The sequence below is a fragment of the Arachis ipaensis genome, chromosome B9 (genome assembly GCF_059453495.1).
Source record: "Arachis ipaensis isolate K30076 ecotype BB chromosome B9, ASM5945349v1, whole genome shotgun sequence".
Lineage (NCBI taxonomy): Eukaryota > Viridiplantae > Streptophyta > Magnoliopsida > Fabales > Fabaceae > Arachis > Arachis ipaensis.
The window spans coordinates 151,513,640-151,532,931 of NC_142444.1; the positions used below are offsets into that span (position 1 = coordinate 151,513,640).

A 19,292-nucleotide genomic window follows, 5' to 3' on the forward strand; every position below is an offset into this window, starting at 1 on the left:
ACATTTGGGTTTGAACCTTGATGAATGGGTCAAGTATTGGAAAAGAACTCTTTGGTATTGTATTCGATGAGTAGGTAGTATGCGGATGTTATGATACTTAAGATTGAGGGTTTTTTTTGAACAAAACAAGCTCAACACAGAAAGAAAGAAAGTGGAGTAGGAGAGTATAAGGCTCATCTAAACAGCACAAGACAATAAATATAGTAAAAGAAATATAATCCGTTGTCATCTCCGAACATAACCATCAATAACTAAACGAATCAACACACCATTCTTTTTAACTCAAAAACAACATGTTTATAATTCCATCAATATCTGTCTCTGAATTTTATTTTGGAAAATTCTGTTATTCCATTCCAACCAAATGTTCCACATAATTGCAAAGAAACCTATCAGCCACTTCTTATGCTCCGAGTTACGACCAAATACTCCAATCCAACTCTCAAACAATCCTTTGACAGTTCCCAGGATAGCCCAAGACCTATCAACATACGTCAACCAAGCGCACCACACATGCCACGTAAACTTACAGTTAAAAAACAATCTTTGTTTGTTTGTTTGTTTCAAAGGATAATGATTTTACTCGTAAAGAACAATAAAGTAAAATTAGACAAATTAAATTATCACATTCATTTGTAATAGAAAGAAGCTCAAAACTAGTCGAATTTATTATATTTGATTAACATTTTTAGTCATTAATTTAATTCTTTTAGTTTAACAATCTAACAATATATTTTTATTCCATATTTTTAAATATTATTAACTAGTTACTACTAAAAATAATAAATTTTATTAGTTATCTAGTATTCTTCTTCGTGACATTATTTTTCATAGTTTTTGAAAAAACATAATTTATTACAATTATGTTAAATATATACTATAAATTAATCACCAAAATTAATCAATTAATGTAAAATATATATTAAAAATAAATTAAATTATATATATTTATAAAAAAATTATAATAACAAATTTTAGTGTATAAATAACATTTTAAAATTTATTAGTGCTAACTCAAGATAGCGTACAAATATTGCTGCTTTTGGAGCTACCTCCCTTAAATACCTAATTTGCCAACGAATTAATACTGAAGGGAAATGGAGGATAACATGAACGTGGGACTACCAAACTCCTTCAACTTATTGTCTAGAAAACAAAATAAATAAAAGCATATTTTTGCTTAAAAGGATAAGGTCTGCGTTGTGATGGTCCATTTGTTCAGTTTCGTTATATATAAAGAAGAAGAAACAAGAAGTACGAACTATATATAGTAGCATGGTCCATGGTGAGTTAAGTAGTTACTTGTGGTTTTTATGTGGCCTCAATTTTGCTTCAACATATATATACCCTTATCCAGAGTTTTTTTTATCTTTTATTAGCACCTGATGATGTATTTAATTATTTAGAGCTTGTTTGGGTGAGCTTTTAAAAAAAGATCTTTTTTTGAGTTATCTTTTTTTAAAAGATCTTATAGAGAAGTAAAAGTAATTTTATGTTTGGATATCTCATGTAAAAAGGTCTTTTTATCTATCAATTATGTTTGGGTATAACAGTATAAAAGTACTTTTTTGTTCATTTATTACATGAAAAACATCTTTTTTTTAAGGAAAAAAGATCTTTTAAAAAAAGATGTAAATTACAGCTTCTCAAAAAATATCTTTTTTTTATTTTACTAGTGCTTTTACTTTTACTACTAGAAATTTGCCAAACACGTTAAAAAATAAAAAAAGATCTTTTTTCATTGAAAAAAGATCTTTTTTTAACAAAATAATGGCGCCCAAACATGCACTTAAAAAAGTTGGTTAGTTACTTGTTAGTTGAGTTTGCAGAGTTAGTCTTTCAATAGTTAAATTAGTTAGCTTGCTAACTAAGTAATATTAGGATGAAAAATGAAAATTTTTTGCGGTAAAAAAAAATCTATAAAAAAAAGTTTGTCATGCACAATATACATCTTTTTTATAAATTTAATAAAAATCTTCACTCTTTGCCTATTCTATTCTTCACTTAAACAAATTTTAAACCAGATATTACTCAATGTAATTTACTGGTTTTCCATTATTCATTTTTCATACTCACTGATCTAACATAAACTCTTAGACAATGATCTATAGGTGATTCATGTTATTTTCGTTAGTCTAACTAAAACAAGGAATTAGCTAATAAACTACTTGGTATGGGTATTAAAAAAAATCATTTTAATATTTTCTTTTAGAAACAAAAGATTAAACTGGAGAAATATTTGTATATTATTGAGTGTATTCAATTTGTCTATTCAAGTTGTTTTGAATGATACAATATAAAAGAGTATTTATAGGTACTAAGAGAATCGTAATAATAAAGAGGTAATTTCCTATAATAAATATTCAGATATACTAAATAATACTAATTGATCCTAATTATATCCTAACATTTTTAATATTTTAAAATGTATTTGAAAATATGTAAAATTTAAATTCTGAACGAATAATTTTCTTTCGTTTTTCTGTTTTACCCTTAAACTAATGATGCCAATAACAAGGAGGTTTAGGTCTCCCATACATGTATAAGCCAATAGTGCTTCAAAGCTAGTATGCAATTAGCAAAGTGATTTTTACTTTTTTATTGTCACTTGGAAAATTTTATCTAAATATTTTGTAGACAAATTAAATCGCTTAAATACATCTCAAAGGACATCGTGAATACTAAATAAGCGAGACATAATAAAATAATAGCCATGGCTCACTCGTATAAATATGACAAAATAACTTTTTTAAGTTATTTATTTGGTCATAATTAAAAAACATATTTTAAGGAGTGTGAGTTAACAATAAAAATATAAATTATGAATAAAATTGAATTAACAAATAAATTAAAAATTTTAAGAAAAGAAATAATTAAATTATTTAAACTAATAAACTAAAAATTAATGATTCTAATTAATATTAATTCAAATCATACTGAATTTATTAAATTAATAAAAAAACTATTGTTTTCAAAATCTCAATTTATAATAAATTTTATTTGAAAAATTCAAAAATTAATAAAAATTATTAAACTAAAAATAAAACAATTAGCAATAAAATTGATAGATTAAAATATAAATCTGCAAAAATAAAAAAAAACAAAAGAATTATTAAAAGAATTATAAAAATTATAAATAAAAATTCAACTCGTAAAAAATTATTAAATTCTTAAAAAATGAAAAAAAAATATCAAAATAATAATGAAATAAAAGTAAAAAACTAATATCATAAAATTTATAAAAGTAATAAAAAGATAAAATAATCCTCTAATATTTGTTAAAAATCTAAATTTTAAATAAATTAAAAAATTGGTATCAAAGCTAAAGTAATGATTTTAAAAATATAGTAACACTTTAATAATGACAATATTTATTCTATGTCACCTATCAAAAATCTAATACATAATAATTTATCCAATGAACAAAATCAACATCTTTATTTAAATATATTTTAAATATCTTTGTTTGAATCGCTTAAACTAATATTCAACTACATTTTAATAAAGGGCAAATCACATAAAAAAACGAACTAGACGTCAAAATTATATGGATTCTCTAAAACAAAAAACGTTACGTGCATGTCTTTAATCACATTTATATATAACTCGAATTGACTAAATTCAATTTATCCATTATAGTAGTAAATCAAATCAACAAGATTCAAATTACTAGGTGTATATGTAAATCGATATTGGTAGATTCGATTTATTATGAATTGCAATTTGAATTTTCTCTATCCATAGTAAATCGAAACTAGGTACTTCGATCTAATACCATGGTTTATGTCCTTAGTAATTTGAATTCAATGGCTTCGATTCATTAATAATTTTCGATAGTGGTAAATCGAATCCACGAGGTTCGATTTAGTATATATATATGGCTATATAAACAATTCAAATTCACTTATTTTGAATTATATTTCACCAAATCTTATTCTCCAGAACACTGGTTCTAGAGAAAATTTAGGAAAAGAAACCACAATATTTAAATTGCTGAAATAGAATGCGACCCGAATCATATCTATTGGTTGGATGAAATCGCCCACATTGCTGGTAGCATCTATGAAGAAGTTAGTTAATGAAATTTAATTTCGTTAAAAAATAAAGAATTGTTAGTGATATTAAGTCGCTTAGAATTTTATTGTTCGTGTTATTAGAATTTTTAAACTTTAAATGGTAGCTAGAATAGTAATTTAATAATTTGTTAGAACGTTGAAGACTACAAATATAAGTTGGAGGAGTGATCAATAAGTATTAGTTAGAGTAGTGATATGAGGTTCGATTAGAATTTGTAAGATTTAAATGTTAGAAGTTTAGCTAGGTTAAAAGTTTTATCAGAGTTTAATTTAATTTAATTTAGGTTTCCAGTATTAGATTAACTAGGTAGTAGAAGGTTATAAAAGAATTAATTTGATTTAATTTATTTAAATTTATTTTAATTTTTAAATGTTAGATTAACGAGGCACTAAAAATTTAGTTATAGTTTAATTTTTTTAATTTATATCTTAAATATTAGATTAAGTATGTTATGTTTGAATTTAATTTAATTTAGGTTAATTAAATTAAATTTAATTTAATTTAATTTAATTCTTAAATATTATATTATTTATGTTCTGGTCTGCAATATAGTTTACATTAAAGTATGTTTTTATTAGAAGTTTCAGAAGCTACATTTATTTTTGGGGACAGGATAGAACATGATACTAAAACAGAGACAATAAAATAGAGACATTAAAAATTATTCTTTATGTATTGTATTTGAATATAATGTATAATATTATATTTAGATACACATGGATAAGGCTAAAATATTATGTAAAATGACTAAAATAGACATATCTCTCATATTCTCTTCTCCCTCTTTCTATCTCTGACTCTTTTTTTGTTGCCTACCCTTTCCCAGTTGCTGAAAGATTGGTAAAGAAATGATACTTGTTATACCTATTAAACTCATGCCTCTGCTAATTCAGTTTCTATTGCCCAATTCAATATTTAAAATTTTTTTTTGTACAATTTATTTTTGTATTTCTTTAAATTTTGTATTTTTTTGCTTTTGAATTTTTTGTTGTGTAAATTAGGAGATTTAATAGGTATTGAATTTGATCTTTTTTTGGGAGATTTAATAGGTATTGAATTTGATATTTTTACTCTAATTGGAAGAAGAAGAAGAAGAACACAGTGAAAGAAGAAGAACACAGAGATAGAGAAAGAGAAGAGAGTACCTCTGAATACCTATATGAGAACAACGATGTAGAGCAGAAGTTCAAATTATTATTTTTAAAGAAGGGGTAATAATTATCTATGGACAAAAAAAAAATTCATACAAAAATCTGGTCCACTCTCCCAAATTATGTATCCATCATTGTCCTTCGTTTAAAAATAGACACAAAAATGAAAAAAATTGTCTTGGAGACACTGTGTCCAGTGTCCATGTCTCTCTATCCAAACACTTTTTAAATATTTACTGTCCATGTCTGTGTGTCCTGTCCACAAAAACAAACGTAGCCAAAGAGCACAGAGGATCAGGTACCCACGCCATTGCTTCACAGGATCACATCTATTCTGACTATTCGATTGACTTATATGCTATATGTTATTATGTTATCATGCTGCGTGATTACCGTTGTGTTGTATTCAGTATTAGGTTATCATGCTATGTCATTATATAATACTTAAACAAGGTTGGAAACTATAAAGTAAAGATGTTCATAATTGATGTTAGTTAAAATTTTACGGAAAAAAAGTGAAGGTAACACCGGGATGAAAAAGAACACGCAATCATATTGCTAATGAACACGGGAAATACAACTACAAATACGGAAAACATAACACAGAATGCCACGCACATTGCGAAAGAAGTCAAAGAACAATAAAGCATAATAAAGATACATATAAAAAAAAGACAACAATAAAAAAAAAACCACTAAACTTTGCTAGTTGCTCCAGACCTCCCAAAGTCTCCTCCCTATGGACAACTCCACCGAGTATGACCAGGCTGTCTGCATAGCCCACCTCGCTTAGGACTAGTCGGATCAACCTCATTCATACTAGTGTGAATTCTAGTGCTCCTTGGACAATGTTCAGATGCAGGTCTGTTACTGGGATCAGAGATGACGGTTGGACCATCATATAGTGGGGAAAAGCATTCTGAAATCGGAGAATTGAATCCCATCATGTAGACACTAAACACCGTACTGAGCCGATATACCTCGTGGACATATATAAGTTGCCCAGCTCAGGCGGGAATATGTACAACAAGCGACTGCATGGCGGCATGGGTAGTGAAGTGACTGAAAGTACCCGCAGTCGCAAGTCCGATCTCTCAACGAGACTCTATAAGCACCAAGTGAGAAGTTACCTGTTGGAGTAGTTTCAGCCACATTAAACCCCGAATTATCCTATCATATAGTGTCGCCGTAAAACATCTCGATGTCTTTAGATTTGTCTCCATTGTCTTCACAAGTGACTGACTAAATTGCTTACCTGTCCTCAACTGTGCCTCAGCCTTTCTTCCCTTGTGTACAAAGAGCTCCGCCAATCTCCCGTAGGTGGATTTCCCCAAGAAACAAATTGGAAGGTTCCTGACACCCTTCAGCATTGAATTAACACACTCGAAAATATTTGTAGTCATATGGCCAAATCTTCGGCCCTTGTCCCGGTGTTGAATCCACTTGTCATACTCCATCCTGTTGGCCCAGTCACACATTGCCGGGTCTTTGGTCCGGAGGATATCAAACCAATACTAAAACTCGACCTCAGTCTTCGCATAAGCAACATTGACTAGAAGCCTCCTTGCATCCTTTCCCTTGAAACTCAGCGCAAAATTCGCAGCGACATGCCTAATACAGAATGCACGATAAGCAGATGGTGGAGCCCATCCTCCATCAGGTGCCACCAAGGTAGCCTTGATGCCATTGTACTTATCTGATATCACGAGAATGCCAGGCTGATGAGTCACATGCTGTCATAAGTGAGACAGGAAGAATGACCATGACTCCGCATTTTCACCCTCTACTAGGGCAAAAGCAATGGAAACGATATTAGAGTTTCCATCTTGAGCAATTGCAACCAGCAAAATTCTCTCATATTTACCGTACAAGTGGATTCCGTCAATACTGACCAACGGCTTACAATACTTGAATGCCTCGATGCACGGTGGGAACGACCAAAAAAATCTGTGAAAAAATGCTGACGACCCGTCAACCTGGCCTCCAACTCGCATAGATCTTGTCTTCAGAACTGCAATACTTCCTGGCATCGTTATCTGCACACCAAATACCCACATTGGCAACTCATTACAAGATTCCTCCCAATCTCATATATATGCACAACGGCCTTCTACTTAGCCAGCCAAACCCTCTTGAACGTAGGTCTAAACCCAAAACGTGCCTCCGTCGCATTTTGCAATACCTTGATGGACACAGCCGCATCAGCTCTGATCATAGGAAGGATGCAAGCAGATATCACATGATAGTCAAACTTCCTGTGATCACTGGAGTCGAGGTGGCCAAACATGTATAGATCTGTTATACCGTCTAACATCCTAGATCTGTTATACCGTCTTACACTTTTCGTAGTACTTGGCATGGTCCGATTCCAGGACTTTGTACTCAACCCCCACCAGATGCTATAAGTCTCCACACACAATACAACTTTCTCCTTATTTTGAAACTGTTATCCGACTTGAAACTCAGCTAGACCTGCAGTATCTTGTGAATCTTTGGCCCCAAAACTGGATTCTACATCGGGAACCCCTTATGTCTCATGGCATCTAAGTCTATAGTCGAAAAGTGCGGCGAGTATTGTTGAGTTTTCGAGCTCGATGCTCCACCAGTCCCAACAAGAATACTCTTCCCTATGTCATCATCGCTGTCATCTTCAATCATTGCGGGCTCGACATCATTGTCATCCCCTAGTACATCTTCCACCGCATCCGGTTCTCCAACCTCCACAGAATGCGGGATCATAACAGGAGTATTGATGTTAGCACTTACATCAATAATCTCATCGCGGTGCAGATCGGCTGCGAAGGATCGAGATGCCACCAAATCTTCCGTAGATGTCATTGTAGGCAGAGACGAAGACACACCAACAGGGGTTGAACTGGAGGCTACTGCCATTGGTATTGATTGATGATTTCGGTTCGACCCTCCTGAGCTATAGACCACATCCACATGCTTAGCCAATAGTTCAGGAATTCTCACTTCTGGAAACTGGCGACGAAAGTGAAATAAAACTTGCAGATCCTCGTCAATGTCTATCACAAACGAGTCGTACTTCACCCTATCGTTAACAACAGAAATCGGAATTCTATAATATAACTTTCTTTGTCAGTTTCATTCCATGCAGTTCCAATTTCTATCATACGGTTTTCTGAAAATCAACTAGACTCATAGAAAGTCTAATAAAGACACTCAACGGATTCTTATTAATAAATTTTATACCCGCTCGTATTTTTTTCTTAATCGTGTCTTTGTAGTGCACAAAAACTAGAAAACTCTCTTCACGAGCCATTGTGGATTCACTTCTCTTCAACTCCTCACATTATAATCCTATTTATATAGGAGTCGCTCCTTAAGTAAATCGAATTAAATCATTTCGATTTAATAATATTCATTTCTTTTCAAATAAATCGAATCTAGTAGCTTCGATTTACTATGACGAGCTATTTAGTGTAAATCGAATCATATTGATTCGAATTATATGTATTACATTCCTCCCACGTATATCAAATCAATCATATTCGAATTACATGCATAAACATAAATCGAATCAATATCATTCGATTTATGTATTTTGGTAGTAAATCGAGTTTAATGGCTTCGATTTATTTAAAACTAAGGCAAATCAAATGAGATTGCTTTGATTTACATGAAATGATAATAAATCAAATTACAATGATTTGATTTATATAGATTTAAGGTAACATTCATATTCTCTCTTTATATTTAGGACATCTACGAGTAAATTCTAAACCCTAATAGCTTGTTTATGTGTTTTGCCCTTTCAATAAATAAGCACACTCACATGTACATAACATTTTATAGCGAACCTACAACATATATGGGCACGACATCAAGAACAATGATAAAACAAAATTAAAAAAAAAAAAAAACAACTAATATAGTACTATGTTATCTCATATTTTTCACTTTGTGTGAATGAAAGAGAATTAAAGAAAGCTATTGACTGTGTTAGTTAAAAAAATAGTTAATTACCTAAAATTTCTCTAAAATAAAATACTTATAAATAAAGGGAGATATTTTCGTTGTCCACAAGCTAAGTAATCATGTTTTAGAGCTTTATATGATGATTTGAACGGAATCCCGGTTCTTAATTAATTGTAAAATATTTACTTAAAATTAAAAATTATTATAAATGAAACTAATTAATTACTGTTACTTTAAAGTTCTAAAATAAGAGATATTGTTATATAAATATTTATGCTTTTAAAATCAATTATTCATAGAAAGAGAGTAATAAATTGATGAAAAAGTTCAACCTATAAAAGGAAAAACCCGAAAGGCCCAAGTGATTGGTCATTGATTTTTTTAATGGAAAACCAAGTCAGCGGTAATAGCACGCAAGTTATTATTTTAAGTTTATATACGTTTTTTTAGATTAATTATTTTTTATTTAATAAAATATCAATATATTCAGATAAAAATGTATTTAAAATAGAAAAATATTAGAAGATCAGTAAATTTTATTATTTTTAATAGCAGTTAATCAATAATATTTAAAAGTATGAACTAAAAATATATTATTAATTAAAAAAATTGGACTAATAACTAAAAATATTAATAAAAAAATAATAAAATTTATTGGTCTTTAAATTTTTTTCTTTAAAATAGACCAATTTTATGATAAATTAAAAAAAATAGACATAAAACATGAAGAGAAACAATTAATTTGTTACAGTTGATACTTGGCACAAATGAAAAATTTATAGATCTCTCATTCAGCTGCACCAAAGTTTAAATCTCAGAACTCAGAATTAGAACATAGAATCAAAAATCTTTTTTAATGTGTGTGAGTGTAGTAAGATAAGACAAAAAAAAAAAAAAAAACAATTAATTTGCGAAGAAGAAAGTGCTAATTAAGTAGTATTAAGTATTAACCATAAGAACCGTCCAAAGAGACTTTAATAGCATATCTTTTGCCGACACAAAGACCACACTAACACATGATGTTAACATAAAGTGTTACTAATTACATCATTTGGGACACGTGTACGGTTGTTATCATGTCACGATGCCCCCGTGATGCAAATTTGTCCATTCCTTTTTATTTTTTTCTTTAATTAACACAAATTTATTCACCATCATCAATGTTCTAATTAGTATTATAATAATAAAAAATATATGTATACACAACAATTATATATATTTTTAATATATATTTTATACATATAAAAAATTTAATAATTATTTTTCATATTCACCTAACATGTATAATGATATAGGTACTAAGATGGAATTAATAAGTAATTAGTAGCTAGCTAAGCAAGTGATTAGTTCGGCCGTTGGAATTGAAAGGTGTCCAATTCTGTTGGGCTTTTGTGATTGCGTATACCGACCACATTCGATTAATAACCATGTAGTGCTATTTTAGCTTTTATTTTCTTGTCATGGTTCTAGATTGTTCTTTTCCATTGTTGGCAAACTTGAAAGCTTCATACTCGATACTCATAAGATATTTAGAATTCATAATTACTGGATTAACCCTTAACAATATGATGTTATTGCTTTCACAAATATCCAAGGATCATGCTAAACATTGTCATTAATTATTTTCTCATAAGAATATATGAGATTTGAATCATTTGATGTTTATTTAACTTGCCATGTTAATCGACTAGTTGAATGATAGAAATACTAGATAACCTAGGTTTTTTTTAATTAAGTTAAATTTATGTATGCTTTTTTTTTTAATTAAGTTAATTTGTAAGTTTTTTTTATTTTATCTTTTTCCTTATTTTTTATTATCATCATTATTATCACCTTCTCTTTTTTTACCTTTTTACCTTTATCATTTTTCTCTTTCATCATTATTTTAATAATTATTGTAACGTGTTATTTTCTTTAAAAAAAAAATTCACAACACTATTTTATTTTTCATATTTTTCTATGCAATTCTTTTTCAACATTATCTTTGTATTTAAAAAAAATGCAACGTTTTATTTATGTGTTGCTTTTAAAATTTTTTTGTATCAAAACAAAAAAATTTTACTTCGTCTTTAACAACATCATCATCATCGTTATTGTCATCTTCATCTTCATCATCATCATCGTCTTCTTCTTCCAAAAAAATAATAAAAAAAATTGTAGTGTGTCATCTTTTTCTGCATAATTCTTCTTTAGCATTGTCGTCGTCATCATTATTGTCTTCTTCTTCCAAAAAATAATAAGAAAAACTACAGTACTCAATTTTATGTATCACATTTAAAAAATTTTAGTGTCAAAATTAAAATTTTTTTATGGCACTGTTAATAAATTTTGATATTATTTTTTGTTTTATATTTTTTCAAACAACTCCTCCTATGCTCTCCTTTTCATTCTTGTTTATATTTTCATAATTTTTTTTATTTTACATTCTCATAATTTATATTGTTTCACCCGCTAAAAAAAATAAAAAAAATCAAATAAAAAAACAAAAAGAATAAAAAAATTTATGTAACTTTTTATTTCATTTTTTAATTTATCTTTTTTGATAATAAACACAAAAAATTCGAAAAAAAAATACATAACTTCATAAATAAAAATATAAAAAAGAGAGAGGAAGAATAAGGAGAATAAAAAAAAAAAATTGTAACATTTTTGTTATGTGTTAGAGTTAAGAAATTTTGATATTAAAGTTAAGAGATTTTTGTGTTGCAGTTAAAAATTTCGGTGGCTATTTTTTTATTTTATACTTTTTTCGAGTAAATTTTCCTCCTCCTTCTTATTTATTTTTTATAGTTTTTTTTATTTTACACTCACGTAATTATTATTGTGTTATCCTCTAAAAAAATAAAAACATAAAAAGAGACTAAAAAATTAAACAAAAAATATAAAAAAGAGATATAATTTTGTTATTTTTTGTTTTTTTTTTACAATGACAAAAACACAAATTATATAGATAAAAATACATAAATTATGCACAAAAAAAGAAGAAAGAAAAAAAAACTATAGCATCAAATCTAAAATTTTAAAAAAAGTTTGATGTAAAAAAAAATCTTGTGTCAAAGTTAATAAAATTTTTATGTCACCGTTAAAAAAATTTGATACCGTTTCTTTATAGAAAGAAGATAAAATATGTAATTTTACACGCATATTATGAACATTTTTTATTAAATTTAGGTTAATTTAATTAAATTTAATTGATAAAAATATTTAAATATATAATAAAAATAGTTAAATAATAGACTCAATTAGTATGATTTGCCATGTTTCTTTAATAAAAAAACAAAATATTCAATCCATTGTTTAACTCATTGCTCGTAGGATTTTCTCTTTGTATTATTTGATATTTTTATTGATGATATATGATTTTATTGTTGATTTCTCAATGACAAAAAGGTAAAATGCATGGCTCTTGATTTTGTTGTACTTTCCTTCCTCTTTGTTGTCATTGTATATTCAAACATTGTTTAAAATAATCACTAATTTATCATGCCTAATACATTACCATCCAAAACATATATATATATATATATATTGTTTTCAAGTTTAATATTGTTTCCATTTTTATTTTCTTATATATATATATATACTTTTTCGTTTTTTACATTGACATGCTTACAAATTATTAAATAGTCTTCTATTTGATTTGGTAAAATTTTTATTTTTTAAAAATAATTTATAAAAATTAATTTTAAAAATTATAATATTTATGTTTGATAAATTAAATTAAAAATAAATTTTAATAAATATAAATAATAATAAATATATTTAATAAGATAATTTTTAAATTTTTAAAATATTATAATAGATATTAATATAAAAAAATTAAATTTTATTATATCAAAAATAATATTTTTGATAAATCTTCTACATGCAACTTTTAGAATTTTCTCTAAATAAAAATTTCATAATCAGAATAAATACTCTAAATATCCTAATGTCACACTAACGCAAATAAATTCACATAGGAAAAACCAAATATTTTTTTCACTTTTCCTTTCAATCTCTCATTTATATTTTATACTTCTCCTTTTTATTTTTTATTTTTTATTTTTTATTTTTATTATAATCTTTAATTGAAGTTTATTACCATTTTATATTTCAGATTCTTCTTTTTTCCTTATTTTTATCTTAAAATTTTCTATAATTTGGCTTAAAAACTCCCAACGTTTGATAGTTGATTATTGACATCGACGACTTAGGTAAAAAATTTGCATAACAGATATTAATTAATATGTAAGGTTATATTATATATATATTTTTTAATTTTGATAAATATAAGTTATTTTTAAAAAGCTCAATTTTAGATTTTTGTAGAAGCATTTTTATCTTTCAAAAATTATAAGCACAAACATCTAATCTTTTTAATTTATCAAATACAAAATAAAAAATTATACTCTTTAAAAACACAAATACATATTTCAAAAAATTTTACCAAATCAAACCTTCTAATACTCCTTTCTGGTAATAAGTTCCTTTTACTTGTTATGTTTTTTGGCAATTTTTTTTAACAAACAAAAAAATTGGTGAAACATGAGGCTACTTATTAAAACGTCAATTACATCTTTACTTTATAAGCTAACATTATATTATATATAAGAAAAATCGACAATAAATGCAAATGAGCTATGGCGCATGTGGGTTATTTATTACTTTGTTATATATTCCCTCTATTTTATATTTTTTTATTTATATTTTTTAAAATCTTAAAAATTTTATTCCCTTATATTATTTAGTTAACAAGTATTGTTTTTTTTTCTAAATTTACTCCTATAAATAATATAATTTTAAGAAAAATGATGTATAATATTAATTGTATTAATTAAAACTTACCCTTTTTTTTACAAAGACAATTATGTCTATTTACATTATTTTTTTAATATTACCAAGATCTACTCCATATGTTTTCCTTGATTTGTGTATGTTAATATATTTTTTGCTTTTAATAAATTAAAGAATGTTAGGAAACTAATAGTTTTAGTGAAAAAATAGTTAGTATTAATTCAAATATAAGAGAAATGAAAAGAAAAAATATCAAAACATTTTGACATTTTCTAATAACTTATAGTATTAGTATGTTGAGGTAAAGACCCTATTTGTAAGAGAAAATTGAATTTTTCAAAACAAAAATTGAAACAAAATTAACACTATAGATGATATGTATATATTAATATAAATATTTGTAATTATTATAAAATTATTAAATAAGTAATTCATAAAATTATTTGATGTCAAAAAAGGGTGAAGTGAGATATTCAATATTGTAAAGGATGGGTGTTTTAGTCATTTCGTTCAAATAAATACAAGTAGCAGGAGTTGAGGAAAAAAAAGGGTTAGAAACTTAGAATCCAACGCCACCTAGACAAATAACTTTATCAACCAATAAAAAACAAACACGTAACTTCCAATGCATGACATACATCATGGGATCATAGCATACAACCATGATGTGCAAGCCATCATCATGAGAATGTGGGACCCATAGCAAGTGGAGGCACATATAAAATAAAAATAAAAATAAAAAACAAAAAACAAGGGACTGAATCCCCGAAACAACGAAGCAGGGTTCACGCGTTGAGAAATAGATCTGTGTATATCTGAAGCTGCACTCTGATTGGGCCACGTATTCACCGAGTCAACTCGCCCGAGTCCCTAGCATAAATATCTTCCAGGCGTCTCCAGCACCAGATATTTGTTAACGGTCACTCGCTACTCGCTACGCAAGTTAAATAGAATATTAAAAGTTTATGAGTTTACTTAAATAATATGATCGTAATTTATAATTTTATATAAATAAATTAATATTTATATATATAAATTATTAATTATATATTATTTATTTATTAATTATAATTTATGTTTTTTATGATAATTATATACAAAAATAACATGTGTGTGTTATATTGTTATTATAAATTAAAATATAAAATACATTATATATAATAAATATTAATATATATAATTAATTATAATAATTAATATACATATATAATTGAACTAATTTTCGAATCAATGAATTGAACTTGACTCACAAGTTGATGATAGTTTATTAAATTATTAATGAGTCGAATTTAAGTTAGTTTGATTAATTTCTAGTTCTACAATCTTCCGTGAGACATTTTTTAACATATAGTAACGCAATCCAATTTTATGGTTAGACAGATTTTAATTCTTGTGTTCTTCCTCTTTGAATTTAATATAATTTTTTAAATATAAGAATAATAATTTTAAGGCATTAGTCATAAAATTTAATTTATTATAATCATATGTTACACTATATTATTAAAAGTACTTTTTTTTTTTAAACTCATTATGTAAATTATCATGTAGAATAAAATATGATTAGACGACAATAAATAAACAATTTCTTTACACTATTATTATTTTAGAAATAAAATTTTAATTATATTTATTTTTTATTTTATTTAATATTAATATAAGAATAATATTTAAGAGAATTTTCATTGATCTATACTCTTAAAACGCTCATTATTAAGTTAAACGCTGTTGTATTTCTTATTATGTGGACAAATTTTGATAATATATTTATTATGTTTTATATAGATAATTTAAATTCATAAAAATAATTTCTTATTCTAATTAAATATTTGTTATAATATAATATTTGTGACAGATTAAAACTTGGATATTTAATTTAACGAATAACGGAATAAGTATATAAAAAATTTAACCATAGTATACAAAAGAATATTGTACTTTCTATCTTTTGAAAGTGTACTAGTATTTGCCTAGTACATGGCATCATGTGCGGCAAAGGGAGATGAATGAAGAATGATATAATCATTAAGATTATGAGACAGAAAAATACAAAAGCTAAGGAAGCATTCGGATCTAAAATGGAGAGAATGTAATGGTTAATGCTGACCTAACCACTGTTGATGGCCGAACTAGCAAACATCGTTGTACATGTGGACTGCCACACTGTACCGTTGTTCTCTACTGTCAGAACCTGTACAGGGAGTCAAAACATGTTGCATATGCCATATGGATATGCTAATCGGTACGGAAATTATTTTACATAGAGAAAAATTAGTAATACTTTATTTAAATATAAATATTTGAGGTATTTTATAGAGTTATGGACTTATCAGAAAAGGATTCTAACACGCAAGTAACGTGTTGATCAATACTCAGATAATGTATTGACGTGTCCACTAAAAACACAAATACAACGTATCAATGTCAACTCAGCATGCAGGCTGCGTGTAAGCCTAGTCCAGCCACATGTCCAACATCTGCGCAACAGGCAAATTGTGTGTTGCTCTCATCCGTCCACGTGTCAGCATCTTGCGCAACACGCAACCTGTGTGTTTCTATCGGTCGTCCACATGTCGCACATATATCAGCACGCTATATACGTGTTGCCACGTGTCGCGTCGCAAGAGGGAGGCCATGCACTGGGAATAGCAGCCATTAATGTGGGATATTGGGGTTGACAGCGGATATATAAAATAGTGGTGGGACTGTGAATCTTTGATAGTTTTCGTTGTTTTCTTTGAGAGTGACAAAGGAGTGGTGTGATTTGGGGTTTAGGAATATTTTGAATTAGTTTTGAAATTGAGAGTGGGATTAATATATTTATAATAGTACGTAATTATACGTCTTTTAAAGATCATATTATCAATTATCTGGGGCATCCTAATTATGTAAGTTTATTATTTTTTATTAATTTATTAGTATTTACTTGATTAATATTAGTTTAATAGTTTGTATGATCATGATATAGTTTTGTTTCCATATTTTTTGATAGAATATATAACTGATTGAATAATAAAATATTAAATCTTAACTAAATAAGATAATAAATTTAAACTGATAACAAATTTATTATATATTTTTAACACTAAATATAAGATAATTGAATGTACACAAAAAAATTATTAATTTATCTAAGGGGAGTGTTAGGTAAACAATGATCATCTTGAACAACATGAACAACCACCAATCAAATAAAAGTACACTACATCCTAATTTAATGTTACTAATTAAATTTAAGATTAATTTATTCTTTTAACCCTATTAATTCACATTGTTCACATATTGTTCAAAAATATTGTTCGTTACCTATACTTTTTCTTTATCTAATTTATTAATTTAAAATTAGTTGTTATTATTATTGCTTTCGTTAGGTGTGGTTCATTTGTTTAGTAAAATAAATTAATAAAACGGGCTATTATATGTTGTTTTGTGTTTTTATATTTTTGTTATTTTATTATTATTATTTTTTTGTTATTTATTAAATTAATTCTTTTTTTGTTGAACTTTACTAGGTTCATACGAATCTTTTGTCCCGTAAGCTTGACCATCCAGAAACGTGACATCCGACGGTTGAGGAAGCCTTACGAACCACTGGGTTCTACCAGGTCTCGAGAGTTGGAGTGATCACAGGACATTCCGTGATGCTAGCTGCTCTTTTGAAAAGTGGCGGCCGGAGACACATACTTTTGTGATGCCAGTGGGTGAGATTACAGTGACACTAGAGGACGTGTTACACTTATTCGGCCTACCGATCGACGGAGAGATTGTTACTGGTTGGACCGATAGCAGTCACGACTTCTTGGTCACCCAGAGTCTCGCGATAATCGGCAGCGAACCCCAAGTGAGCAGTTCCTCGAAGAGCTATATAAATATTTCATGGATTCGCCATATTAGAGACACACGGTCTTTGGACACATGGGAGTTAGTTATGCGTTATGTTAGGTGTCACATCTTCTGTCTGCTGGGTACCACCCTCTTTGTGGATGGGTTGGACTCAACCAATGACTTCATAGCCTCAACAATCGTGTCCGAGTCTAACTTCGAGTGATCTTGTGAGATCATTCCCATGGAACACGTGTGCCTCCCGTTGTATCTTCGAATCTCCCAACATGCTTTTTTCTGTATCAAGCTGGCTCGGATAAGCCAGTCGCACCCACGTCCGTAATTCTTACACTTTGCATAGAACATCTGTGACTCGGATTCATAAACAACGTAATCGACTCCTCTGAAAATAGTGTAACTCCGAATTACCGCAATGACTGATTTTCTTGAACCGTATTCCATTCCGATCCTAAACTCCCCATCCTCAGGATCAGCAACACCTATAAAAAAACATATTTGTCGTTCATTGATCCGCTAAAACAAAATCAAGTAAATATATTATCCACTGTTCATGTACCTATGTTTGTATATTCGGGAAATTCCGGTGCATGCATGGCGTCAAGATCCAAACTACGCATAATGGGTGGAACGCCCATCGGTTGACTAACTGCTGCTAGAACCACTAAAATTTCTGCCATTGCCTCACCTCCCACATCGCCGTCATTGTCCTCATCACCGGCTTCATACGTAGCTTCGAACTCCTCATCGTTATCATCGTTCTTTCCCAAGTATGCCTCACCTCTGTCATCTTGTACATTTGGGTCATGTTGAACCTCATCTGCAACAATATGCTCAAACTCAACATATAACTCAATCCTCGGGTGTTGCACCTGAGTTTGCTGGTGAATACGAAACATCCGCTGAATACTTGTTTCGTCGACGATTGGCATAACTTCAAATTGCATCAGGCCACCAAATACGACAACTGGACTCCTGTAGAGAATGTTGGTTACCCTCTTCACAATATCAGCCTCTATGCTTTGATAGAGCCCGTACTGTAGTTTCGTGAATGTTATAATGCACTGAACCACAAATAAAAACATATTCTCACACGCAAAACTCACACCCTCATATGTGTTTCGTACGACCTCACCGTTGTGGTAAACCACTATGTTGGCAGTGCCCTCCATCGTACCGACCTTGGAGAAAAATACTTCTCTCAGAATGAAGCAACATAGTTACGAACATTACTTTTATAGACGAAAGACTCACCTCGCAGGCAATGTGTTGTGAGACCGTCCAAACAACATCCGCCACGTGGCAAAACACAGGCGTCGGAATCACGCATCATGCGTGTTGACGGATGGCTGACACATGGCCAACACAGAACTTGCGTGTTGTTCCAGATTTTGACAAGTGTACAACACGTAAGTTGTGTACTGAGTCAGCACGTTACCTACGTGTTGTTCCTGTACCTCTGCTACCTCCACCTACCTGTATATATACTAAAAAGGTCTATTTTCTGAA

At 28.8% G+C, this 19,292-nt stretch overlaps 1 protein-coding gene across 1 annotated transcript; it reads right to left on the reverse strand.

Annotated features, from left to right (window-relative positions):
• Positions 1 to 7,739: 7,739 nt before the first annotated feature.
• Positions 7,740 to 18,955, reverse strand: LOC148546813 (uncharacterized). Its single transcript, XM_088499375.1, has 4 exons — positions 18,343 to 18,955; positions 17,913 to 18,265; positions 16,082 to 16,134; positions 7,740 to 8,283 (listed from the first exon to the last, which is right to left on the reverse strand). Exons 1-4 carry the CDS (start codon positions 18,953 to 18,955, stop codon positions 7,740 to 7,742), a joined length of 1,563 nt encoding a protein of 520 aa, XP_088355501.1.
• Positions 18,956 to 19,292: the final 337 nt, after the last annotated feature.

Excerpts from the sequence above, each read along its gene's own strand:
- LOC148546813 (XM_088499375.1), bottom strand. The coding sequence starts at position 18,955 with ATGGAGGGCACTGCCAACATAGTGGTTTACCACAACGGTGAGGTCGTA. Across the intron at positions 18,266-18,342 it reads TCCCGAATATACAAACATAG|GTGTTGCTGATCCTGAGGAT; the intron begins GTACATGAACAG and ends GTTTTTTTATAG. Across the intron at positions 8,284-16,081 it reads CAGTCCACATGTACAACGAT|GGTGAAGTACGACTCGTTTG; the intron begins GTTTGCTAGTTC and ends TGTTAACGATAG.